The sequence below is a fragment of the Vipera ursinii genome, assembly GCF_947247035.1.
Source record: "Vipera ursinii genome assembly, chromosome: 7".
In the NCBI taxonomy this organism is placed as follows: domain Eukaryota; kingdom Metazoa; phylum Chordata; class Lepidosauria; order Squamata; family Viperidae; genus Vipera; species Vipera ursinii.
Window position 1 is genome coordinate 25,697,851 of NC_139521.1, and position 27,234 is coordinate 25,725,084.

The 27,234-nt window shown below is 42.2% G+C and overlaps 1 protein-coding gene across 9 annotated transcripts in view; it reads left to right on the forward strand.

The window, feature by feature from the left end:
* CLCN3 (chloride voltage-gated channel 3) overlaps positions 1 to 27,234 on the forward strand; it is an 82,711-nt gene that overhangs the window by 44,958 nt on the left and 10,519 nt on the right. For 8 of the 9 annotated variants that reach the window (XM_083367580.1, XM_083367586.1, XM_083367581.1 and 5 more), the window contains 8 exons: positions 4,416 to 4,603; positions 6,269 to 6,391; positions 9,774 to 9,980; positions 13,357 to 13,437; positions 15,399 to 15,944; positions 17,779 to 17,965; positions 24,594 to 24,992; positions 26,608 to 26,824. In XM_083367580.1, coding sequence (XP_083223706.1) covers positions 4,416 to 4,603; positions 6,269 to 6,391; positions 9,774 to 9,980; positions 13,357 to 13,437; positions 15,399 to 15,944; positions 17,779 to 17,965; positions 24,594 to 24,992; positions 26,608 to 26,824 — 1,948 coding nt within the window. Of the gene's footprint in view, positions 1 to 1,694; positions 1,815 to 4,415; positions 4,604 to 6,268; positions 6,392 to 9,773; positions 9,981 to 13,356; positions 13,438 to 15,398; positions 15,945 to 17,778; positions 17,966 to 24,593; positions 24,993 to 26,607; positions 26,825 to 27,234 lie in introns of those variants that run through there. The other variant, XM_083367587.1, reaches the window with a different exon arrangement.

Sequence of the window (27,234 nt, forward strand, 5' to 3'; positions counted from 1 at the left end):
TAGGATAACCATAGTGCTTAATAAAAACCAGCTAGGGAGCATAGATAGTATTCTCATATTTTTCTTTCTGCTTGGTATTTGAAGCCACACAGTTAATTTTCCCAATCCTGAATCTCAGTTATGTAATTATTTCTGCTAATTGCACTAAAAGAGTTCTTTTCACAGTATACATTTTATTTCTACTAAAACACTGGATCTAGGGTACCGTATTTTCTGGCGTATAAGACGACTTTTTAACTCATGAAAATCATCTCAAAAGTCAGGGGTCGTCTTATACGCCCGGTGCTGAAACTTTAGGGACAGGGCTGGCTGGAAAACCTGGAGCGGATCTCCCAATTGGTCTGCGCAGGGAAAGCAGGACCAATTGGAGAAGAAGCTGCAGTCTGTGATTTTTTACAGGCTGGGGTCTGGGCGTCTTTCCTTCTAAAGTTGAAGAGTAACTGCAGTCTATCCCAACTTGAAAGGCAGGTGGGGAATGCAGCAGCCAGAGCAGCTGCTTAGCTCTAAGGACACATTTGACTCAGGAATTGGGCGGGCGGGCAGGAAAATCTGGAGCGGATCTCCCATTTGGGAAAGCTTTAGAGTGAATTAGGAAAAGTTTAATCCACTTGCACTGTTTTATGTTTACATGTTTGATGACAAACAGCCTTATGTTTATAAGTGAGAGTTTTCCTACTAAGTACCTGCACGTCATAAGAATTTGAATTAAAATTACCATATTAAAATCAAATCTGATGTTTTTTTAATTTTTATTTGGTGTGCGTTGGAAGAGAGGTAGTCTTATACGGTGAGTATAGCCTAAACCCTATAATTTTACAGGAAATGTAGGGGGTCGTCTTATACGCCCAGTCGTCTTATATGCCGGAAAATACGGTACTTCCTCTTTTTCCAACTTCTACATATTTGTGACATCCTAACCAGGAAATGCAATTTAACTGCTTCTTTTAAGTAAGATTGAAAAACAAGATTTATTCCTGAATTGTGGTGATAGCCTGGAGGAAATATTGGAGTCACAGTTGAGGCTAAAGTATAAAGTTCTTTTAGAGTTGTGCTTTTATCAGAACCCAGTTTTTGAAATACTGAGTTCCTCATACAGTATATCAGCATGCACTATATCAGCATAAATTCATGTTGTCAAGAACTGTGTCTAAGGTGACTTAGGACTATTTTGTTCTAAGGTGACTTAGGACTATTTTGTCCTAAGGTGACTATTTTTCAGTGATTCACTTGCAATTCACTCTCCCAAAGGTGTTGTTACAATTATTTCTTCAATTTATATGGACATCTGCTTGCTTAGTAGTTGTTTACTAGTTGTTTTCCTCTTTCTTGAAACATAATTACAATTTATAAAAATACAAAAGGCTATATGGCTGCAAGTTAATCATATGGACCAGTACATATCCCCAAAGATACAGTTAACCCAATATTTTATGGAAATATTAAATTATAGGTGGTTCTCAACTTATGACCGGTCATTACTTTAAAGTTACAATATACTTAAAAAAGCTACTTATAACTATTCCCCTCTCCCCCCCCAGTAATGTGATTGCATTTTGGGTGTTTGGCAAACAGGCTCACATTTATGACTACAATTTGCAATTTTTTACCTGTTTCTAGTGTTTTTTGCCAGTTTCCAACCCAATTGAGAAAAATGGATTTGTTAACAACCACATGATTTACTTAATGACCACGTGATTTGCCTAACAACCACAGTGACTCATTTTATGACTGTCATGGTGTCTCAACAACCACAACAACTTATGACTAAAATTCTGGGCTCCATTGTGATTGTAACGGCTACCTGTAGAGATTAAGTATGTTAACTATCATTTCAATTCTGATAATTATTTGGCATGGAACAGAGGAGTTTTATGCCTGTTCTTCTCCTGCAGCTTCTTTTGTCCTCCAAAAAACTGTGAAGTTAACTATTTTCTGGAACAAAATCACAAGGAGTTGCCGGACGTGTTAAGAGAATTAAGAGAAATTAGAAATATATTTAATGGTGACTATTCACAAATAGAGGAGCTTTGCAGAAGAGTAACTTGGACAATAAAATTTTGTTTGTTTATTAAAAAGAATGTACAGAAAATATATTAATCTACACATTTATTTTCATGCATACAGTACATACAGGGAGTGCAGAATTATTAGGCAAGTTGTATTTTTGAGGATTAATTTTATTATTGAACAACAACCATGTTCTCAATGAACCCAAAAAACTCATTAATATAAAAGCTGAATATTTTTGGAAGTAGTTTTTAGTTTGTTTTTAGTTATAGCTATTTTAGGGGGATATCTGTGTGTGCAGGTGACTATTACTGTGCATAATTATTAGGCAACTTAACAAAAAACAAATATATACCCATTTCAATTATTTATTTTTACCAGTGAAACCAATATAACATCTCAACATTCACAAATATACATTTCTGACATTCAAAAACATAACAAAAACAAATCAGTGACCAATATAGCCACCTTTCTTTGCAAGGACACTCAAAAGCCTGCCATCCATGGATTCTGTCAGTGTTTTGATCTGTTCACCATCAACATTGCGTGCAGCAGCAACCACAGCCTCCCAGACACTGTTCAGAGAGGTGTACTGTTTTCCCTCCTTGTAAATCTCACATTTGATGATGGACCACAGGTTCTCAATGGGGTTCAGATCAGGTGAACAAGGAGGCCATGTCATTAGATTTCCTTCTTTTATACCCTTTCTTGCCAGCCACGCTGTGGAGTACTTGGACGCGTGTGATGGAGCATTGTCCTGCATGAAAATCATGTTTTTCTTGAAGGATGCAGACTTCTTCCTGTACCACTGCTTGAAGAAGGTGTCTTCCAGAAACTGGCAGTAGGACTGGGAGTTGAGCTTGACTCCATCCTCAACCCGAAAAGGCCCCACAAGCTCATCTTTGATGATACCAGCCCAAACCAGTACTCCACCTCCACCTTGCTGGCGTCTGAGTCGGACTGGAGCTCTCTGCCCTTTACCAATCCAGCCACGGGCCCATCCATCTGGCCCATCAAGACTCACTCTCATTTCATCAGTCCATAAAACCTTAGAAAAATCAGTCTTGAGATATTTCTTGGCCCAGTCTTGACGTTTCAGCTTGTGTGTCTTGTTCAGTGGTGGTCGTCTTTCAGCCTTTCTTACCTTGGCCATGTCTCTGAGTATTGCACACCTTGTGCTTTTGGGCACTCCAGTGATGTTGCAGCTCTGAAATATGGCCAAACTGGTGGCAAGTGGCATCTTGGCAGCTGCACGCTTGACTTTTCTCAGTTCATGGGCAGTTATTTTGCGCCTTGGTTTCTCCACACGCTTCTTGCGACCCTGTTGACTATTTTGAATGAAACGCTTGATTGTTCGATGATCACGCTTTAGAAGCTTTGCAATTTTAAGAGTGCTGCATCCCTCTGCAAGATATCTCACTATTTTTGACTTTTCTGAGCCTGTCAAGTCCTTCTTTTGACCCATTTTGCCAAAGGAAAGGAAGTTGCCTAATAATTATGCACACCTGATACAGGGTGTTGATGTCATTAGACCACACCCCTTCTCATTACAGAGATGCACATCACCTAATATGCTTAATTGGTAGTAGGCTTTCGAGCCTATACAGCTTGGAGTAAGACAACATGCATAAAGAGGATGATGTGGTCAAAATACTCATTTGCCTAATAATTCTGCACTCCCTGTAGATCCATTAGAAACAATGTGTATTGTTATTGTAATGTTACAATATGTATGCCTTAATCATGCATATTTAATTATGAAATGATCAATTAAGCATGTATTCCAAGTTAGTAATAGCTGGTTGACTCAGTACCATTGGTTGCTTTCTTTGCTTATTTATCTCCAAAGCATCAGACTGCTGGAGCTATGAACATATGGATTTTGCTTATGGTTTACCCCAGCAAAAACTAATTGTGAACTAATAGTGAAATGTTAGAATGGGGAATGAACAAATCAGGATTTTTACATCAATCCCCATTTATGAATAGAGATACCAGAATCAAATTTATTACTGTATACATTAAAATCCCTTCTTTCAACATGTTTTATAATTGTATGGTTATTTATTGTTATACTATGTTTTGCTACACTAATTTTATGGTAATTATAAATGCTAGCATGAAACAGCATGATTATAAAGCTTTATACTATGTTTATTTTTTCTAAAGTATGTACCACTGTTCATGTTACTATGTAATATGCTATATTTTAACATGAAAAATAAAGTCAGTAAATTAAACAGAGTTATGATGTGTCAGCATTTTTGTAAAACCATTTATAGAAAGTAATATTTAAAATATTTATTACAAAAAAGCAACCTAGTAAGACTTGTGTTTTTAGTACATTATGATTTTGAGTTTGTCTATTCTCTGAAAGTATGGAACATTTTGTATTTATGGACTAGGTGCTTTGGCTGGATTGATAGATATTGCTGCAGATTGGATGACTGATTTAAAGGAAGGCATTTGTCTCAGTGCCCTGTGGTTCAATCATGAACAATGTTGCTGGGCATCTAATGAAACAACATTTGAAGAAAGAGATAAATGTCCATCATGGAAAACATGGGCAGAATTAATAATTGGTCAAGCAGAGGTAAGTAAAGTCTTTAAAGAGAAATCAGTGCTATCTAACAAATAGGAAAGTTTTTTCTAGATCAAAATAGAGCTGGAAGGGACCTTGGAGGTCTTCTAGTTCAACCCCCTGCTGAAGCAGGAGACCCTATACCATTTCAGACAAGTCTCTGTCCAGTCCCTTCTTAAAAACCTCTAGTGTTGAAGCACCCACAACTTCTGAAGGCAAGTCGTTCCACTGGTTATTCACATTATTAGGAAGTTTCTCCTTAATTCTAGGTTGCTTCTCTCCTTGATTAGTTGCCATCCATTGTTTCTTGTCCTTCCCTCTGGTGCTTTGGAAAATAAATTGAACCCCTCTTTGTGGCAGCCACCCAAATACTGGAATACTGCTATCATGTCACCCCCAATTCTTTTCTTTAGACGAGCCATACTCAATTCCTTCAAGGCTATTTATTTATTTAAAATATTTGTATGGCTATACATTTTTAAAATAGAGCTCTGGGAGGCTCATATCAACAATAAAACCCAGAACTATAAAATCATAATCTATAAAAACAAAACTCGGTGCCTCAGTCATCTCCACAATCAATTCCAGATATCCTCATTCAAGCCCAACACCGAGGTAAAAAGCCAGGTTTTGATGGCCTTCCAAAAGGCAAAATGATACTTTATCAAGCATTGTTCCTCTAATGAATTAGCTATTTAACAAAATATTAAAGGGCATTTTTGTTAACCATATTTGAGGGGTGAGATTTTTAGGGCTGAAACTTTTTCAATCAGTATATATATTTTGTCTCCTTACAACACTACTAAAACTTATCCTATCATATTTTCTACATTTTTTTCTGCATGCTGTAAATCATTCTTTTTGGACAATAAATATAGGCAGTCTTTTACTTAATTACCACCTGGAACCAGAATTTCCGCTGTGAAAGGATGTTGTTGCATTGCTTAGCAATGGCAATCCTGCAGTCTGGGTTGCTGTTCTTAAACAGATCCCAGGGTTATTAAGCAAGGTGATTTCCCACAAAGTCAGTGTAGAAACCAGTAGGAAGTTGCCAGTCCCAGGCCAGTAGGCAGGTAAGTAGTTGCTCAGCTGGGGAAAAGAGCAAGTGGGTGTGCAGAGAGACAACAAGGCCAAGGAGCAAGCGTGAGGGTGCTATGTGGGACATGGGTCAGGAAAGTTGCGTGAATGTGCAGTGAAAGGGATGTGTAAGAAGCATAATGTGGGGAAGATGTTCAAAGCCAGCATGGCTCTAGCACCGAAGGGCTGGGGAAGAGTGCAGAATGGAGAATTATCCCAGTGATTTGGAACTTTCCTTGCCAGGTTCCACATTAACTTTGGGGGAAACCTGCACAGAAGGTCGCAAATGGAATTGGTATAATTGTGGGGCATTATAACTGGCTGTAAGTGTGAACTAGTTGCTAAGATCCAGATTGGAATGATGTCACTGCAGATATAATGGGACACAAAACTCTGAGGACCAGTCATAACCACCATTCATTTAGCACTGTTGTAACTTTAAATGGTGGATAAGCAAATGGTCATAGGTCCAAAAGCCTATCAGTGTTCTACATAATATGCGTGATCATAAAGTGTGATGTGTTTGTAAGCTTGCTTTTAAAGCTGGGAATCTATTTGAAAAATAAGTGATTTGCTAAAGTTTATTTCGTTTTGTTTTAGGGACCAGGTTCCTATATAATGAACTACATAATGTACATTTTCTGGGCTTTGAGCTTTGCTTTCTTAGCAGTTTCTTTGGTGAAGGTGTTTGCACCTTATGCTTGTGGATCAGGGATACCAGAGGTAAGAAATGAATTATATTTATCCTAATTGTGCTGAAAATAAATTTATGAAAAATATTGTTGTATATAATTAACTGTATATTATTGTTTATAGAAGAAATAAAAAACTAGAATTTGATGAAAGAAACCAGGCTGTCAAGATTGTAATTTAGAATAATTTTAAATATTCTCAAACATTATTAAGAAATATACAGTATTAATATAGCTTTTGGAAAATTAAAAGAGAAATCTAGTGTATAATTCCCCTTCATGGATTACTGCCTTGTCGTGGCGAAGGGGCTTGCCTAATTCAATGAAGCTATGAGCTATGCCATGCAGGGCCACCCAAGACGGAAAGGTCATAGGAGAGAGTTCTGACAAAACGTGATCCACTGGAGAAGGAAATGGCAAACCACTCCAGTATCTTTGCCATGAAAACCCTATGGACAGTACCAAAAGGCAAAACGATATGACGCTGGAAGATGAACCCCTCAGGTCGGAAGGCGTCCAATATGCTACTGGGGAAGAGCAGAGGGCTAGTACTAGTAGCGCCAGAAAGAATGAAGCGACTGGGCCAAAGCCGAAAGGACGCTCAGCTGTGGATGTGTCTGGTGGTGAAAGGAAAGTCCGATGCTGTAAAGATTTTTTCTCCATAGGAACCTGGAATGTAAGATCCATGAATCAAGGAAAGCTGGACGTGGTCAAACAAGAGATGACAAAACTAAACATCGACATCTTAGGTATCAGCGAACTAAAATGGACAGGAATGGGTGAATTTAATTCAGATGACCATCAGGTATACTACTGCGGGCAAGAATCCCTCAGAAGAAATGGAGTAGCCTTCATAGTCAATAAAACAGTAGGAAAAGCAATACTGGGATACAATCCTCAAAATGACAGAATGATCTCAGTTCGAATCCAAGGCAAACCATTCAATATCACAGTAGTCCAAGTCTATGCCCCAACCACCAGTGCTGAAGAGGATGAAATTGACCAGTTCTATGAAGCTCTACATCACCTTACAGAACTAACACCAAAAAATGATGTCCTTATCATCATGGGGGATTGGAATGCTAAAGTAGGAAGCCAAAAGATAACTGGAATAACAGGCAAGTTTGGCCTTGGAGTACAAAATGAAGCAGGGCACAGGCTAATAGAATTTTGTTAAGAGAATACGATGGTCATAGCAAACACTCTTTTCCAACAACCCAAGAGACGGCTCTACACATGGACATAACCAGACGGTCAACACAGAAATCAGATTGACTATATGCTCTGCAGCCAAAGATGGAGAAGCTCTATACAGTCAGTAAAAACAAGACCAGGAGCTGACTATGGCTCAGACCATGAGCTGCTTGTTGCAAAGTTTAGGCTTAAATTAAAGAAAGTAGGGAAAAGCACTAGGCCAGTCAGGTATGAATTAAATCATATCCCTGTTCAATATACAGTAGAGGTGACAAATAAATTTAAGGAATTAGATCTGATAGACAGAGTGCCTGAAGAACTATGGACAGAGGTTCGCAACATTGTACAACAGGTAGCAACCAAAATCATCCCAAAGAAAAAGAAATGCAAGAAAGCAAAATGGCTGTCTGAGGAAGCTTTGCAAATAGCTGAGGAAAGGAGGGAATCGAAAGGCAAGGGAGAAAAAGAAAGATATGCCCAATTAAATGCAGAATTCCAAAAAATAGCTAGAAGAGATAAGAATGCCTTCTTAAATGAACAATGCAAAGAAATAGAAGAAAACAATAGAATAGGGAGGACCAGAGATCTTTTCAAGAAAATTGGAGAGATGAAAGGAACGTTTCATGCAAAAATGGGCATGATGAAGGACCAAAATGGCAGGGACCTAACAGAGGCAGAAGAGATTAAGAAGAGATGGCAAAATTACACAGAAGAACTATACAAGAGAATGAGCTTAACGTCCCTGATAATCACAATGAGGTGGTCACTGACCTCGAGCCAGACATCCTAGAATGTGAAGTGAAGTGGGCCTTAGAAAAGCTGAGCAACAACAAAGCTAGTGGAGGTGACAGTATTCCAGCTGAGCTATTCAAAATCTTAAAAGACGATGCAGTAAAAGTGCTACACTCAATTTGCCAGCAAATTTGGAAAACTCAACAGTGGCCACAGGATTGGAAAAGATCAGTTTACATTCCAATTCCAAAGAAAGGCAGTGCCAAAGAATGTTCAAACTATCGCAGCATTGCACTCATTTCACATGCTAGTAAAGTTATGCTTAAAATCCTACAAGCTAGACTCCAGCAGTATGTGGATCGAGAACTACCAGAAGTACAGGCAGGATTTCGAAGAGGCAGAGGAACTAGAGATCAAATTGCTAACATACGCTGGATCATGGAGAAAGCTAGAGAGTTCCAGAAAAACATCTACTTCTACTTCATTGACTATGCTAAAGCCTTTGATTGTGTGGATCATAACAAACTGTGGCAAGTCCTTAAAGAGATGGGCATACCAGACCATCTTATTTGTCTCTTGAGAAACCTATATGCGGGCCAAGAAGCAACAGTGAGAACTGGACACGGAACCACTGATTGGTTCAAAATTGGGAAAGGAGTCTGGCAAGGCTGTATACTGTCGCCTTGCCTATTTAACTTATATGCAGAGCACATCATGAGAGGCAGGGCTAGATGAATCAAAAGTTGGAATTAAGATTGCCGGAAGAAACATCAACAACCTAAGATATGCAGATGATACCACTCTAATGGCAGAAAGTGAAGAGGAACTAAAGAGCCTCTTGTTGCGAGTGAAGGAGAGTGCAAAACTTGGGTTGAAACTAAACATTAAGAAAACCAAGATCATGGCATCTGGCCCTCTCAATTCCTGGCAAATAGATGGGGAAGAAATGGAGGTAGTGACAGATTTTATTTTCCTGGGCTCCAAGATCACTGCAGATGGGGACTGTAGCCAAGAAATTAAAAGACGCTTGCTCCTCGGGAGGAAAGCAATGGCAAATCTAGACAGCATACTAAAAAGCAGAGACATCACCCTGTCAACAAAAGTGTGTATAGTCAAGGCTATGGTCTTCCCAGTTGCAATGTATGGCAGTGAAAGCTGGACCATAAGAAAGGCTGAGCGCCAAAGAATTGAGGCCTTTGAACTATGGTGCTGGAGAAGACTCCTGCGAGTCCCTTGGACTGCAAGGCGATCAAACCGGTCATAATATTGTATATTATGTTAGAAATTCAACAATAAATATTATAACATTAATTTATAATTAATTCTATATGCATAGATTTGGCCAGCAGAGATAAGTCAGATAATTAATCCTTTGAAAGACTCAGAAACATTAAGAATTATGAATAACTAAAATAGAGCCATAAATTCTGAAAAGGATAAATATTTTGAAAAACATTTCTTCAAAATGTACTTTTCTTCTCTTGTAGATCAAAACAATATTGAGTGGATTCATCATTAGAGGGTACCTGGGCAAGTGGACATTGATGATTAAAACAGTTACTTTAGTCTTGGCTGTAGCCTCAGGCTTGAGCTTAGGGAAAGAAGGCCCTCTGGTACATGTTGCCTGCTGCTGGGGAAACATCTTTTCGTACCTCTTCCCCAAGTACAGCACAAATGAAGCAAAGAAAAGAGAGGTATGTCCTTTTTTAAGTTCAGTTTTTAATTTCAGTAGAACTTGCAAGACATTTCAAATTCAAAAAAATTAAAATCACATATGAATTGTATGTAATCTGATAGTCTTATTGGAGGTGTTCCAAATATTACATTTTAAATTTGCAAATCTCTAATTTTTCATGTATAGCAGGACCTTTTTGTCAGAAAAAACATCCTTGTATTAATCCAGTAAAGATTGTTTTTGTAACATGGAAAGCAGTGTTATTGACATAATAGATTGATAAGCAATCAAGACTAAATGTAGAAGTATACACATAATAAAATGCTGTTCAGGAGTTCATTTAGCATGTTGTAGTCTTAGAAACAGGTTAGTAGTGTAAAGCAGGGGTTTTCAACTGGTAGTACACGTACCACTGGTGGTACTTTGGCACCTGGCAGGTGACCGTCCTGGAGAAGTGGTAGCGGGATGGAGAGGAATGAGCTGAAACGGAGACAGCGCTGTACAAACCTGAGGGAGAGACAACTGGAGCTGCAGGGCTATTGGGGCTCAGCAGAAGCACCAGGACCAGTGCCGGGCTCCAGCTGATCAGTGCTTCTGGAAGCTGGAAGTGTGCTGAAGAGAAAAGGAGGGGGGGAGAGAGGAGAGGATATAAAGGGAGGTTTGGTGGGAAAGGGCCAGCGAGGGGCTATCCCCGCCCTGTCCCCTGGGTTCACGAAGATGAGGCGGCAAGTGCCTGGCATCCCTGCTGGCCATCTCTGCTAACCACTGAGGAAGAAAAAAGGAAAGTGAAGCACTTCCCTTTCCCCCAGGAAACCAGCACTCGTGTGCTTGCCGCCTTATCTGTGCACCCCCAGGGATTAGGCAGAGATGGTGGGGGGCCCCTCGCTGACTCCAGTGCTACCCTGCAGATCTAAGGGTGAGGACATTCTGACTTTGATGGCCCCCACCGGTAGATCAGTGCCACGCCCGCTCACTGAGCTAGCCTCGTGGCCAGCAGGCTTCCCTTTCACTGGGACTGCGCCTGCCTGTATGGGATAGCGCTGGCAATCTCTCCCCCTCCCATCATCTCTTCCTGAGCAGGGAGGGAGGGAAGGAGAAGGAAGGAAGGAAGGCAGAAGCGAGCATGGAAAGGGACTGCCTTCTGAGCACTTCTCAGGTTTATTTATTTTAGCTGCCAGAGGCTCCCGGCAGGAGGCTTCCCATTTTGACCCCTCCCTCATCGTTGCCTCTGTGCCTGAAGGGCCTCTGCATGGCTTTCAGCTCACCTCTTCCAGACCCGTGCACATGTTTATGTGTGTGTGTGTGTGTGCGCGCGGGGGTAGGGGTCTCACTCCTTGCAGCCCCGTGCTGTGATATTGGGGAGGAAAAGAACGGGAGAGGTAAGAGAACCTGCGATGGGAGCTTCTTCCAGCCTTCCACAGGGCTGGGGATAGGAGCTGAGGGGCGCAGAGCACAATGCAATCAGTGGCACATTGAGAAAAAGCAACAAGTACTCCAAAAAACAGCTTTCATTAGTTTTCAATCTGCCATCACAGAAGGTCTCTGTTGAAGGTGCAGGGCTGCAAAGGGTGAGACCGTCCGTGCGTGCACACACAAACATGCGCGGGTCTGGCAGAGGTGAGCTAAGAGCAACACGGGGGGGGGAGTCAAAATGTGAAGCCTCTGCCCACTGCTGCCTGCCTGCTGCCACCTCTTCCCGGAGCCTTTGGCAGTTTTTTTTTAAAGCAGGGGAGGGAGGGAGAGGCAATTCAGTTGGAAATGCCCCAGTTCAAAGGAGAAAGCAATTTTGTGTTCTGTTTTGTCACAGACAGAACTTTGTTGGCAATCCAAGTTAACATTGGTATTCTTGAACTGTGAGCTCTTAGGAAAGTATCCCTTCATTGTGTGTTGCTGACAGCCATTTCCAGTGGGGAAAACATGAAAAGCAGAATGGGGAAAAATATTTTCCTTTGCTATATTTCCAATCTGAATTAGATCAAGGCAGGGTCCCTAGAAGAGAGCCTTTTTAAGGATTATGTATTAATAGAAAAGCAACTAAGCTACCTCTGTCCCTGAACGCTAAAGCTGTTGCAATAAAAAATGGAGGAGCTCTGATCAACTATCACAGCCATCATTTTGACAGTTTTGCTGTACTGTTGTCTGTGGACACCCCCACTAAATGCAAGCACAGGATAAATTGCTTTGGTTACAAAGCCAGGTCTCCTCGCATGGAGAGGGCCTCCCTCTGACCCACACACTTTGCCCTCCTGCACCCACCATGATCAACCTGGCCAAGGAGAGTGAGCACAGCAGCAGCAGAAGCCTCGAGGAGGAGGTAAGTGCAGCCAGTGCTCCCTCAGGAAAGTGAGGCTGGACTGGATTGAGCTGCAGGGTCCTGGTGCCCCAAGAGCTGGAGGGCCGGGCTGGGCGCTTGCCCTCCACTGCCCAGGGCTGTGGGCAGCCTGCACCACCATCTGGAGTCCCCCGCACAACCCAAGAAGGATGGTAAGGCTCCTCTGATGGACCATGTCCTGGTACCCACCCTAGACCTACCCCCCTCCACTAGAGACCCCTGTATCCCCCCCACAAGCACTCCCCAGCCATTGACTTTGCTTGTCAAAAGGTTGCAAAAGGAAATCACATGACTCTGGGACACTGACCATCATAAGTATGAATTAGTTGCTAAGCATCCAAATGTAAATCACATGACCCTCGGGATGCTGCAATGGTCATAAGTGAAAAATGGTCATAAGTCACTTTTTCAGTGCTGTTGTAACTTTGAACAGTCACTAAGCAAACTGTTGTAAGTCAAGGACTTTATCAATTTGTTCCTTTTTTGTGTGTGATCAGGTTTTTGACACCTTGCTAGGTGACTGGTGGTACTCAAATATTGCCTTATCCTAAAAGTGGTACAATTGTGAAAAGGTTGAAAAGCCTTGATGTAAAGCAAGGGTTCAGTGCCAGACATTGTTATGCAGGATTCCTTATCAGCTTTAAGTCTTCCACCGCAAAGAGACTTTTCTTCTCCCTTACTTCAATAGAAATGTGGTTGCTTCTGTTGGAAGAAATATTTGTGTGTGGATCTTGCATAATTAAGAAGCACAAGAAGCTTTCATTGATGCAAAGAGGGCTTATTATTTGAATACTATACACGGCTTTGTACCTATTGGATCCAAAGTGGAAAGGTTGCTATGGATGCTCTTGTCCATTGCCTTCATGAAGAAACTGCCTTTTACTGGTCTTTTTTTATAGCCATGTAACCCAGAAAAATAAATATTTGAGTTTAGAAAAAAATAAATGCCACATTATAATATTTAGTATTATATAGGAATCAGCTCAAACTCTATGAACTTAAGCTTAGCATATTTCATTAATTAGTATTTAGATAATCTAAAACCATCTAATTTGTTCTCTAGGTATTATCTGCTGCTTCAGCAGCTGGAGTATCAGTAGCATTTGGTGCCCCAATTGGAGGAGTTCTTTTCAGCCTAGAAGAAGTATGTATACCCAGTACTGAAAATACCTGGATTTGCTTGTTACTTGTTATTGCCGCTTGCAGATATAACTGAGCATGGTTTCATCCCCTTTACACAAATAGAAATAAATATTTTACAACATATTTTGCAGATAAATGATGGTAAATTATCAGACAACACAAAATACATTTGATCCACTTAAGCCAGGGGTAGGCAACCTTGGCTCTTTTATGACTCATGGACTTCAACTCCCAGAATTCCTGAGCTAGCATTTATAAAATCTACCATTTTATTAAACTTTCCTTTTCTGAAGACAATTCCTATTTGCCATAGATGTCAATGCTGCTAACATCGAATGTTCTTGCTTAACAAGAGATGAAGAAGCAGCTATTTCATATGTTAAACTTGTGTGCTTTAAGAGATAGGATTGGGAGGAGGGAGGAGGAAGATTGTACCTCAAGGCCATATGAAATTAAAGAAGATAAGAACTTGGCGGGTTGCCTAACGAAAGGGAAACTGATTCTTTAAATTAATTGGAGAATATGATTAATGACAAAATTAGAAAGGTGGAGAATTGTGTTTAATATATTGTGCAAGGGGGCAGAGATTTCATATTCCAGCTTTCTTCAAGCAAGCATTTGCCGGTGTATTAGGCTAAATAAAGGACTTTTAAGGTAAACAATGCCTCAGAGTCACTTGAAAAGCCCATACGTCGGAAACTTGACCATAGATTCTTAATGCAGGAAAATCTGTATTGCTAAAACTCCTGAAATTCCTTATTGATATATATCCTTATCATGAATTCATTCTTGTTATCAATGATCAGTGATAGCTAGCAGTAGTTTGTCTCTATATTCATTGTTGTTAAAGGCTTTGTTCTGATATCATTTAAAAATCTAAAATAAATAGCTTTCCACTTAACATGCGAGACAATATCTTGGTTGTTATAGCATAATATCTACAAAATGTAAGCATTCTACTTTATGGCACAAATTTTAAGTGCTGCTGCATAGAACTTGACAGCATTGTAGTAAGATAGTAGCAAGATAGTCTGCAAGCAGCAGGAAGGTGTAAAATTGTCCTTTGCGCCCTGGGGGTTAAATAGTAATGATGAGATGAGGTCAGTATGATGTCTCTGTAAGGAGCCAGGTTGGTATAGTGCAGGGGTCAGCAACCTGAAACAGTGAAAGAGCCACTTGGAACCGGTTCCCTCACAAAAGGAAAAGCTGGGAGCCGCAAAAAATGTGTGCACATGCGCGCATGCGCAGAAGAGGATTTGACTGAAGAGTGGAGCCAAGGTGAGATATGCACCTACCCTGCATATTTGAATTGATTGGTTGAACTTTTTTAGTCCCACTTTTTTTTGGGGGGGGACTGCACATGGCAGAGGACTGGGAGCCGCAGGAGATGGCTGAAAGAGCTGCATGAGGCTCCGGAGCCGCGGGTTGCAGACCTGTGGTATAGTGCTTAAGGTGCTGCTCTAGAAACCAGGAGATTGTAAATTCTAGTCCAGCTTTAAGCATGAAAAACAGCTGAGTCATGTTGGGCCAGTTGTCTCTCTCAGCTCAGTCCATCTCACAAGGTTGTTGTAGGGAAAATAGGAGGAATGAGTATTATCTGTGTTTGTTGCCTTGAGTTACTTATAAAATAATAAAAGTGGGTTAAAAATCAAATAAATAAATAATACAAGCACTGGAGGAGTATACGCTCTGTTGTTTCTACATGTCCAGAGTCACAGGAGCCCTATCTCTCCAGGTAGGGAATTTTTGCTGTACCATTGTGCCCGCTCAAAGATTCTGCTGAGGCTAGATCCTTGGAGGTTGCTGAAACATCCCAGGAAAGGCAACAGTACCTGTTTGATTCATTGGCAATAAAATTTGAAGACCTGGTTAGGTCCACTTGGCACTTTGTGTCAATAAACTATTTAGAATAAAGTAATTTTGACCATAGATCCATTTATATTCTCTTTTGTATCTTTATAGGTCAGTTACTATTTTCCATTGAAGACTTTGTGGAGATCATTTTTTGCTGCTTTAGTGGCTGCATTTGTTTTAAGATCCATCAATCCTTTTGGAAACAGTCGTCTGGTTCTTTTCTACGTCGAATATCACACTCCATGGTATCTATTTGAATTATTGCCCTTCATTCTTCTGGGTGTATTTGGTGGACTGTGGGGAGCATTTTTCATCCGTGCCAACATTGCTTGGTGCCATCGACGGAAATCAACCAAATTTGGAAAGTATCCAGTTCTTGAGGTTATTATTGTAGCAGCAATAACAGCTGTCATTGCTTTTCCAAACCCCTATACCAGAGTCAATACCAGTGAGCTAATTAAAGAACTTTTCACAGACTGTGGGCCTTTGGAATCATCCTCCCTTTGTGATTATCGAAATGATACGAATGTCAGTAAAATAGTAGATGACATTCCTGACCGTCCAGCAGGCACTGGAGTATATTCAGCAATATGGCAGCTGTGCTTAGCTCTTATATTTAAGATTATAATGACAGTCTTCACTTTCGGTATTAAGGTAAGATGAAACAAACTTTTCTTCCTCATTGTTTTGGTCTCTTTCATTTTTCTTTCTCCAATGCTTTAATTAGTTCTTCATCTCTCTACTAGCAATTGAACAGAAATAATTTATTTTCATAAGATAAACTGTTTACAGATAGTCCTTGACATATAACAATTGAGGTCAAAATTTCTGTTGTTAAATGAGACATTTGTTAAGTGAGTTTTGCCCCATTTTGCAACCTTTTTTGCCACAGTTGTTAAGTGAATAACTAATTGATAAGTTAGTAACCAGATTGTTAAGTGAGTCTGGTTTCCCCATTGACTTTGCCTGTCAGAAGGTCACAAAATGTGATCACATGTTCTTGGGACACAGCAATGGTCATAAATATGAGTCAGTTGCCAAGCATCTAAATTTTGATCAGATGATTATGGGGATGATGCAAAGGTAAGGTAACTGTAAGGTAACTGTAAGAAACGGCCATAAGTCACATTTTTCAGTCCTGTTGTAACTTTGAACGGTTACTAAATAAACTGTTGTAAGTCAAGGACTACCTGTATTGCTTTGAAATAATGTATTGTTGGATAAGTTGGTGTAAGATTTCAAGATCTTGAGTTCTGTTCACTCATGCTTGTACACTACTACTAAAGTGTTCAAAAACCTTTATATTTATTTAGCAGCATACTCTAGATAGGTGGATGATAAATGAGTACAGTCAAAAGTACACCCTAAAGCAGTGGTTCCCAACCTTTGTGACTTGGCGGCCTGTTGGGGGGAGAGTGGAACCGGGCCACTTGAGAATTGGGTCCTTGCATGTGCGCAGCTCGACTAGCAGTGGGCTGGCGTAAATATGCACGCACACGGAGCTCAACTAGTTGAGCTGTACATGTGCTGGCCCGCCACTCGCAGCCCAGTTCACCTCTCCCCCCAACTGTGCAAGCTGCAGCGTGCAAGCTGCAAGCGCACACATGCACACCAGCCCACTGCTCACATGAGTCGAAATGTGCATGTGCACGCATGCCATCCCACTGCTTGTGCGGCCCACTTGCAAATAGGGCACAGCCTGATAGTGGGCCGCGGCCCAGGGATTGGGGACTCCTGCTGTAAAGTCAAAGGATAATACTGGATAAAAAGCTTATTCTGATTTTGGTCGTATGCTTCTAAAATCCTGTCTCTTAGCAGAAATGCTAAAGAAACAGAGCTTTCTCATCTTACTTACTGGTTCCCTGATTGCTTCATCTCAAACCAGTTTTTAATTTCAAACAAATAGTTTTTTAAAAAAAAATAAATGTTAAAAAATTACTTTCTGCTTTGTAGAAAGTTTGCTTCCAGACAGTATAGTGCAGGCATGTCAAACTGCTGGCCCGCGCGCTGGATGCATCATGCCCACCCCATTGCCAGCAATGGGGAAAAAGCCACGATACGTCGCACAACGTCACGTGATGTTGTAAGTTTGACATGCCTGGTATAGTGGAAAACATGCTATGTTAATGTACTGATTCTATTACGCTGCAGTAATGAGGAAAAGCAAATTGCTAGGATTATTATACACAAGGACTGAGGCACTGCTACTCTGAGGTGTGTGAGGGAGATAAATATGTATGTACAGGAAATGATGAGTTGCTATGACAAGAATTACTGGTGACAATAGTTTCTACAGGATATTAAAGTCATTTGTGTCTGCTTGCATTGCATGTTTCTGATTCTCTTCAGAAAGTATTGTTCAAATGTGGCTTGTAGGTATTGTTTTTGGATTCTTTATACAAGCAAATTCATCCATAGCCTTTTTAAAAATCTAAAAAAGAAGATACTCATTCAAGTCACAATTTTTCTTGAAAATTTGTTGTTTTAGGTTCCATCAGGCTTGTTTATACCCAGTATGGCCATTGGAGCAATAGCTGGCAGAATTGTTGGAATTGCTATGGAACAATTGGCTTATTATCATCACGACTGGTTTATCTTCAAGCAGTGGTGTGAAGTTGGAGCAGATTGCATAACTCCGGGCCTCTATGCTATGGTTGGTGCTGCTGCATGCTTAGGTAACTATAATAGCCAATGGTCAGCCAATTTTACCTTAGAATGGATACAAATATTTGACCTGATTGTTGTTATACTGAAATATTTAACTATAGAAAACTGTAATGGTATGATGGTAAAGGATGTTTGTACCCAAAATAATTGCTATTGTGAGTTGACTAGTCACAACTACAGTAGTCCTCGACTTACAACAGTTCATTTAGTGACTGAGGTTACAACGGCACTGAAAAAAGTGACTTACAATTGTTTTTCACACTTATGACTGTTGTAGCATCCCCATGGTTACATGATCAAAATTCAGATGCTTGGCAACTGACTCATATTTATGACAGTTGCAGTGCCTTGGGATCTTGTGATCAGCTTCTGTGATCTGACAAGAAAGTCAATGGGGAAACTGGACTCACTTAACAATTGTGTTATTACCTTAATAACTGCAACAATTCACAATTGTTACGCCCCTGTCATGGACAGATCATCATCTCCTGCGGCTGACCTTCCGCTTTGCCACTCCCCGTCGTGGGGTTACTGAACCAACGAAATGGTACCGCCCCAGGCGGCTAATGGACCCTGGGTGGTTCCAAACAGCACTTGGCCCCCCACCAGCCTCCTTTGCTCATAGCTCGGCCAGTGCCATGGTGGAAGCCTGGGAAAAGGCAGCCACAGAAGCACTCGACCGAGTTGTACCCATGCGGCCCCTGACCCGTTGCAGATCCCAGTGGGCTCCATGGTTTTCTACGGAGCTCCGGGAGATGAAACGGCAGAGACGGGGCCTAGAGAGCTGTTGGAGATCCAGCCGATCCGAATCCGACCGATCGCGACTAAGGTCCTTTACAAGGTCTTATCTCGCGGCGCTAAGGAGGGCAAGGTCTAATTACTTTGCTGCCCTTATCGCGTCCGCAGATAATCACCCGACCGCCCTGTTTAGGGTGACCCGCTCCCTCCTTAATCTAGAGGTGAAGGAGGATCCCTTGCAGGGTCGTGCTGAGGAATTTAGCCAACATCTGCTGGACAAAATCGCTCGGATCCGGACCAGTCTGGATTCCAACTGGGCAGAATCTGACGATGAGAACATGGACAGTCTTGTTGATGTTATCTGGGAAGAGTTCGATCCTGTGACTCTGGACGAGGTAGAAAGGATCATGAGGAAGCTAAGCTCCACTACATCCTTATTGGACCCGTGCCCCTCCTGGCTGGTTTATGCGGCTTGGGATGGGACACGAGGCTGGATCCATGCAGTGGTAACTGCTTCATTGAAAGAGGGCAGTTTCCCCGCAGCCTTGAAAGAAGCGGTGGTGAGACCCCTCCTCAAAAAGCCTTCCCTGGACCCAGCTGTTTTAAACAACTTTCGCCCGGTCTCCAACCTTCGCTTTCTTGCGAAGGTTGTTGAGAGCGTAGTGGCGCATCAGCTTCCTCTGTTCCTTGAAGATACTGATTATCTAGACCCATACCAATCGGGTTTCAGGCCCAGACACAGCACGGAGACGGCATTGGTCGCTCTGATGAATGATCTCTGGCGGGCTCGGGACAGGGGTCATTCCTCTGTCCTGGTCCTATTAGACCTCTCTGCGGCTTTTGATACCATCGAGCATGGTATCTTACTGCGGTGTCTCAGGAGATTGGGAGTGGGAGGCACTGTTCTTCAGTGGTTCTCCTCCTACCTTCTGGAACGTTCACAGTGGGTGTTGGCGGGTGACCAGAGATCGACCCTGAGGCCTCTCATTTATGGAGTTCCTCAGGGGTCGGTCCTCTCACCTCTCCTGTTTAACATCTATATGAAGCCGCTAGGTGAGATCATCCGTGGTGTTGGAGTGGGTTATCATCAGTATGCTGATGACACCCAGCTTTTCATCTCGACCCCAAACCACATCAGTGATGCCCTCGACGTGATGTGCCGTTGCCTGGAAGCGGTCCGGGAATGGATGGGGAGGAACAGGCTTCAACTCAACCCGGACAAGACTGAATGGCTGTACATACCGGCATGTCAGGATATTCAGATTATTCCATCTCTTAATATCGGGGGCGAGTTATTACCCCCCATAGATAAGGCTCGCAATCTGGGTGTCCTCTTAGATTCACAGCTCTTCTTAGAAGATCATATAGGAGCTGTGACTAGAGGGGCCTTCGCCCAGGTTCGTCTGGTGCGCCAGCTGCGACCCTATCTGGACCTGGATGCCTTGCGTACAGTCACTCATGCACTTGTGACCTCTCGTCTTGACTACTGCAACGCTCTTTACATGGGGCTGCCCTTGAGAACCACTCGGAAGCTTCAGCTGGTGCAGAGTGCAGCTGCACGAGTGCTTTTGGGGGTCTCCCGATACTCCCATATTAAACCTCTGCTCCGTGAGCTGCACTGGCTTCCAGTTGCCTTCCGCGTGAAATTCAAGGTGCTAGTGATGACATACAAAGCCCTACATGGCATGGGTCCGGATTACCTACGGGAGCACCTACTGCCAGCATCAACATCCCTCCGTCCTGTGCGCTCCCACAGAGAGGGCCTCCTCAGGTTGCCACCGGTCAGAGAATGTCGGCTGGTGACCCCCAGGGGGAGAACATTCTCGGTGGGTGCGCCAATCCTTTGGAACCGCTTACCAGCTGAAATCCGGATGGCCCCCGACCTTCGCTCCTTCCGGCGTGATCTAAAAACTTATCTATTCCAACAAGCCGGCCTGGCCTGATGGATTTGGGTTTTAAAATTTTCTCACTTTATTGCTTTATTGTATTCTTACTGTATTGCTCTGTACACCGCCCTGAGTCCTCCAGGAGAAGGGCGGTATATTAAATAAATAAATAAATAAATAAATAAATAAATAAATAAATAAATAAATAAATAAATAAATAACTGTGATAGGAAAGGACATGAAATGGGGCAAAACTCACTTAACAAATGTTTCACTTAGCAACAGAAATTTTGAGCTCAATTGTTGTAAGTCAATTGCTGTAAGTCAAGGACTGTATTCCTTTTCCTTTACATTAGCTGGAGAAGTTGTTACTTGATATACTTTTTAGAGCCTTGGATATTCCTTGTCATTCCATTTGCTTTCTTTTTTTTTTTTTTTTTGAGAAATTGTATACTGTTAAAAAGGGACACGGTGGCTCAGTGGGTTAAGATGCTGAGCTTATCAATCAGATGGTCGGCAGTTTGGCAGGTCGAATCCCGAGTGAGCGCCTGTTACTCATCCCAGCTTCTGCCAACCTAGCAGTTTGAACGCACATAAAAATGCAAGTAGAAAAATAGGGACCACTCCGGTGGGAAGGTAACATTGTTCTGTGCACCTTTCGCGTCTAGTCATGGCCACATGACCACGGAGAGGTCCTCGGACAAGCGCTGGCTCTTCGGCTTTGAAACGGAGATGAGCACCGGCCCCTAGAGTTGGAAACGACTAGCACGCATGTGTGGGGGAACCTTTACCTTTACCTTTATACTGTTAAAATAAACATTGTATAGTAGCCACTTACCAAGTACAGCCTGTTCTGACCCAGCCTTCACGAGTTCTACTCAACAGTTTATTCATGAGGAAAACCCCCTTTTTATTTTAACAAGGCGTTTATGGAATAAACTCCAAATAACTAGTCCTTAGAAGTTGAAACAAATAGTAGCAAACTCTGCTCCCACTTGGCGGAGATAAGTACCAAGTCTCTGAGTTCCCAGCAGGAGGGCTCAATTAACAATTCAACCCAAACACCAAGAAAGCTGACCAAGCAGGCAAAGAATTGGCAAAGAATCCTGGCAAAAAAAATGCAATAGAGCAGAGGTGTCAAACTCAATTTCATTGAGGGCCACATCAGCATTGTGGTTTATTATTTATTTATTTATTTATTGATGGGATTTATATCCCGCCCTATCCCCCGAAGGACTCAGGGCGGCTAACAACAAAACATATAATAATTACAGAAATCAAGATAAAAATAAAATTAAAATCATCTGTGCAATAAATTAAAATTAAAAAATAAAAAATAAATTAAAAATTCTAAATATAATTAATTAAAATACCTGTCAGTCTAGGTCAGCCTGGTGGAACAGGAGTGTTTTGAGGCCGCGGCGAAAGGATTGGAGATTTTGGGCCATCCGAAGCTCAGGGGGGAGCTCATTCCATAGGGCTGGCGCTCCCACAGAGAAGGCCCTCCCCCTGGGGGTCGCCAGCCGACATTGCCTAGCTGACGGTACCCTGAGGAGGCCTTCTCTGTGTGAGCGTACTGGACGATGGGAATTTGTTCCCGGCAGCAGATGGTCCTGCAAGTATCCCGGGCCTAAGCCATGTAGGGCTTTAAAGGTAAGTACCAGCACCTTAAATCTCACCCGGAGGGCAACTGGTAGCCAATGCAGCTCACGCAGGAGGGGTGTAATATGGGAGTATCGGGGTGCTCCCATCACAACCCGTGCAGCTGCATTCTGCACCAGCTGAAGCCTCCGGGTGGTCTTCAAGGGCAGCCCCATGTAGAGAGCATTACAGTAATCTATACGGGAGGTAACGAGTGCGTGCGTGACTGTACGTAGGGCATCTCGGTCCAAAAAGGGGCGCAATTGGTATATAAGGTGAATCTGTGCAAATGCCTTCAGGGGGCCAGGTAGGTGTTGCTGGGGTGGGTGTAACCTACTGGGTGGGCATGGCTGGGGTGGGCATGGTCTACTGGGTGGGTGTGGCCAACTCAATGTCACTCACAGGTAGGACTGGGGCGGATCCTAGGGTCTTCGGCGGAGGGGTGGGTGGGACTGGGGTGAGCACCAGGGCATGGTCCACTGTAAGAGCCTCACCATCTCAGGCCATGCAGAGGGAGGGGGGCTGGACAGTGGCATGGATTGCCCGGAGCCTGGGCAGCAGAGGTCAAGCACCCAGCCCAGCCCTTGAGCTCCCGTGTCACCAGGACACCACAGCCCTCCCTAGCCCAGCCGGACTTCCCCAAGGGAGTTCCCAGCTGCACTTACCTCCTCCTCGAGGCTGCTGCTGCTGTGCTCGCTCTCCTTGGCTAGATTGCTCATGGTGGGTGCAGGAGGGCAGTGTGTGGGTCAGAGGGTGGCCCACTCCTCTCTACATGAGGAGACCTGGCTTTGTAACCAAAGCATCCTCAGCAATAGGATAGGAGACCACCAGGAGATGGTGAAAGGGCAACAGGGCTGCTGGTGACCAAGTGCTAAGGGAGGACTTCCCTCAGAGCCTCCCTCCCTCTCATTCCAATCTTCTTTCCTTCCTTCCTTCCTTCCTTCCTTCCTTCCTTCCTTCCTTCCTTCCTTCCTGTTTACCTCTCCTTCCCTCCCTCCCTCCCTCCCTTTCTCTGTGCCCAGGAAGGGACGAGGGGAGGGGGAGAGGTTGGCAGCGCTTCTCTCAAAGAATAGCATAGTTGGAAGAGACCTTTGAGGTCTTCTAAACCAACCCCCTGCTCAAGCAGTATACTATTCCATATAATGGAATATCCAATCTCTTCTTAAAAGCCTCTAGTGGTGGAGCAACCACAACTTCTGAAGGCAAGTCTTTTCACTGGTTAGTTGTTTTCACAAGTCCTTAGTTCTAGGCTGGTTTTCTTCTTGATTAGTTTCCATCTATTATTGCCTTCTGATGCTTTGGAAAATAGGTTAACCCCTTCTTCTCTGTGGGCCTTCTGTTTGACATGTCTGCGATAGAGGCACAAGATACCAGAGTGTGAACGGTTGCCTGTGGCAACTGGCACCTCCCACACCTCTCCTCTTTATAGTCCAGCCAGGGCATGGCTTCTTAGAGTCTTTTACTTTTCCTGGAGAGCCGCCCCACTGCCCTCTGTTGTTCTGCTTGTCTCACCTCTCTACACATACATGCATCTGGGACAGGTCCCAGCTGTTCCTCCTCTTTACATGGTTCAGGCCCTCAACACAGCTGTCTCTCTGCCTGAGCGTGAGTAGATGGGCCCAGCTCTGCATCTGGCTCTGAGTCTTCTAGCTCCTCAGAGCCTTCCACAGACTCCGATGTGAACCCAGGCACCACCCCTTCCTCCTCATCCAATTCATCTGACTCGGCTGCCGGATCCGCTGGCAGTCGAGGAACCACAAGCCCAGAGGCAGATTGGAAATAAAGTTGAAGCTTTAAATTGATGCTTGGCAGCATGCTATCTTCATGCCTAATTCTTTTTAAAAATTAGAATCTTGAAAAAATAAGGCAAATTAGAAGCAAGACAGATCCCTGTAAAGCACATTGGTTCTCAGAGGTGGTATATTTGGGACTTAGATTTAGCAATTTCCTCTATTAAGTTTTACAGTGCAAGTCTAAGCATAATATAATTCAGGAAAACTTCTTTGCTCCTTGATCTGTGACCTAGCTGGTTAAATGTTTGGCAGATATGGTTACTTTGAGCACCTCTTCAGGTCTTTTAGAAATATAAGGTTCAGCAGAGTTCTTTATTAAAATATTTGTAGAGCTATACTATGTGTGTCTGTAGAAGCTCAGTGGAATTTGCTTACAAATAAGCACCAATAGGGTTGCAATTTAATGTTGACCTCACAGTTAAATGGCAATATACGATTTGACCATCTTCCTTCCATGTTTCTGTTGTTGTTAATTTGTTTAACTGCTGTCTCTGCAGCATATATTGGTAGTTGATATCTAGAAATATTTAATGCATTTCACAACATGCTGATTAAACCATTTTTATTTTTCCTTCCAGGTGGAGTGACAAGGATGACTGTATCTCTGGTGGTTATTGTGTTTGAGTTAACAGGGGGACTAGAGTATATTGTACCCCTTATGGCTGCAGTAATGACGAGCAAGTGGGTTGGAGATGCTTTTGGCAGAGAAGGCATCTATGAAGCACACATACGTCTGAATGGATATCCTTTTTTGGATGCCAAGGAAGAATTTACTCATACAACCCTGGCTGCTGATGTCATGAGACCTCGAAGAAATGATGCCCCATTGGCAGTATTAACACAGGATAATATGACTGTGGATGATATTGAAAATTTGATCAATGAAACCAGCTATAATGGTTTTCCTGTAATAATGTCAAAAGAATCCCAAAGATTAGTAGGATTTGCACTAAGGAGAGATTTGACTATTGCAATAGGTAATTGCTTTTCATTACTGGAGAATATCTGTTATTTTTCCAAATTGTAACAGAAAGGCAGTCATAGCAGAAGTACATAAAGTATACATGCCCATGAGGAAAGAAGTGGGGACGTAGTGTTTGAAGAGCAGATAAGCTTGGTCTCATGTATTTTGAACGTGCCCTGCATTTTTTCTATTTCCTTACCAAATGGAGAAGAATCTCCAATATACTTTTTTTGTAGATAATTACACATTTAAATCAAATATACCTATTCTATCATTGCAAAATTATTTTAAGAACAGTGCAGGTATGATTGTTCAGATGAAATGCTTGGTAGATTTTTTGCCATACAGAATTCTGAACAGAACATAAGAATTTCAGAATAGACCCAAATGAAGTTGTCCTTCTGTGGCCTTGTGATAGCCAAATGAGATTTTATACATTTTAAATCTCAGTTATCTATACAGTGACTAGATTGTTGTAGACATTTCTTACTTAAAAGACCTTGATCTTTGAAAAACTCTTTGGGACTTCCTTTTTATAAAAAAATGTTGCTATGGGCACATTGTCATATGAATTACTCCTTGCTGGGGTTCTATGTAGAAGCAGCTTTGTTTGCATTGCTTTTCTTGATTTGAACATTGCTGCTTTATGAATGTGGCTGCAGAGCTGAAACTGAATCTGTGGAAGGTTGTATCTGATTGGGAATCTCACAAAAATCTAAAAATCTCAGCTTTTCCAGAAAAGTGCTCCCAATGGTATGTTATAAGCATGCACTTAGGCATTTAAACAGTTGGACCTGGAAATCCAACAGAACTAGCAGGCTCTACCTAAGATAATCTTTCTCAGTGGCCAAACCCCTTTTTATAAAGCAGTGAGAGACTTAGATTTCATAATTATTTCTAAATTACAAAGAGCAATAACTTCAATGCTTTAACACTCTACCGACAATAGTTTTGGAGGGCCAATACAAAAAAGTCCCACATTGGCTGAGACTGTGCCAGGGGCTGTTGAAACTACAATTGGGACCAGAATTTCCATTGCTACGCAAGGCAGTTATTAAATCAGTCATGCCTGATTTTACAACCTGTTTTGCCAATGTTAAAGCAAATCACCATAGTTGCTAAATCAACCGTATCATTAAGTGAATCTGACATTCCCCATTGACTTTGCTTGTTGGAAGCCATCCAGGAAGGTCACAAATGGCAGCCATGTGACCCCAGGATGCTGCAACCATTGTAAATATATGCTGGTTGCCAAGCACCAAATTTTGATCACAGGACTAGGAATGCTGCAACAGTTGTATGGGCAAGGATTGGTCTTAAGTCACTGTTTTCAGTGCCATTTTAACTGAATAGTTGCTAAACAAATGGTTATAAGTCGAGGACTACCTTTACAGCTTATTTTTAATCAGATATTTTTAATCACATCAGTTAGCTACCTAATTATTCAATTTATGTGTGCATATTTACAGTGGGAATATGAAACATTTCCATATATGAGGTGTTCAGAAGAAAATAATACTTTTGAAATAATATTATTATGAAGCAATTGGCTGAAATCTAGCAATAGCTTGCTTTTTTAAAAAGATCTAATCCTTCATACTGATTTTTCTTTTTTGCTCTTATTGAAGAAAGCGCCAGAAAGAAACAAGAAGGCATTGTTGGCAGTTCCAGAGTCTGTTTTGCCCAGCATACCTTATCACTTTCAGCAGAAAGTCCTCGACCTTTGAAACTTAGGAGCATTCTTGATATGAGCCCTTTTACAGTTACGGATCACACACCAATGGAGATTGTGGTGGATATATTCCGCAAACTGGGCCTAAGGCAGTGTCTTGTAACACACAATGGGTGAGTTCTTTATTGAAAAAATTTCTTCTGCACTCTGCCAAGATTTTGTTTTTCCCACATAGTTTAATGGCTCTTTCAGATTTGTTAAAAATGTTAAAGAGTCTTACAGATTGTATTTGCTCCATCCATAACTTTATTTTTCAAATAAAAATAAAAAACTAGAAGATCTCCAAGTTCCCCTCCAATTCTATGTTCTGTGTCAGTGGTCCCCAACCTTTCCACCTTGGCAGCTCGGCTTGGCGTGAGGTGTGTGTGAGTGGCAGTGGCACAGATGTGTGCACAACTCCATTGGTGTGAGCGGCATGCGCCCCTCCACTTGTGCAAATGGAGCTTTGCAAGCGGAGGGCACTTGAGTGCAGATTGCTTGTGCTCGCACATGAAGCTCCATTCATATGAGCAGAGAGTTCCCA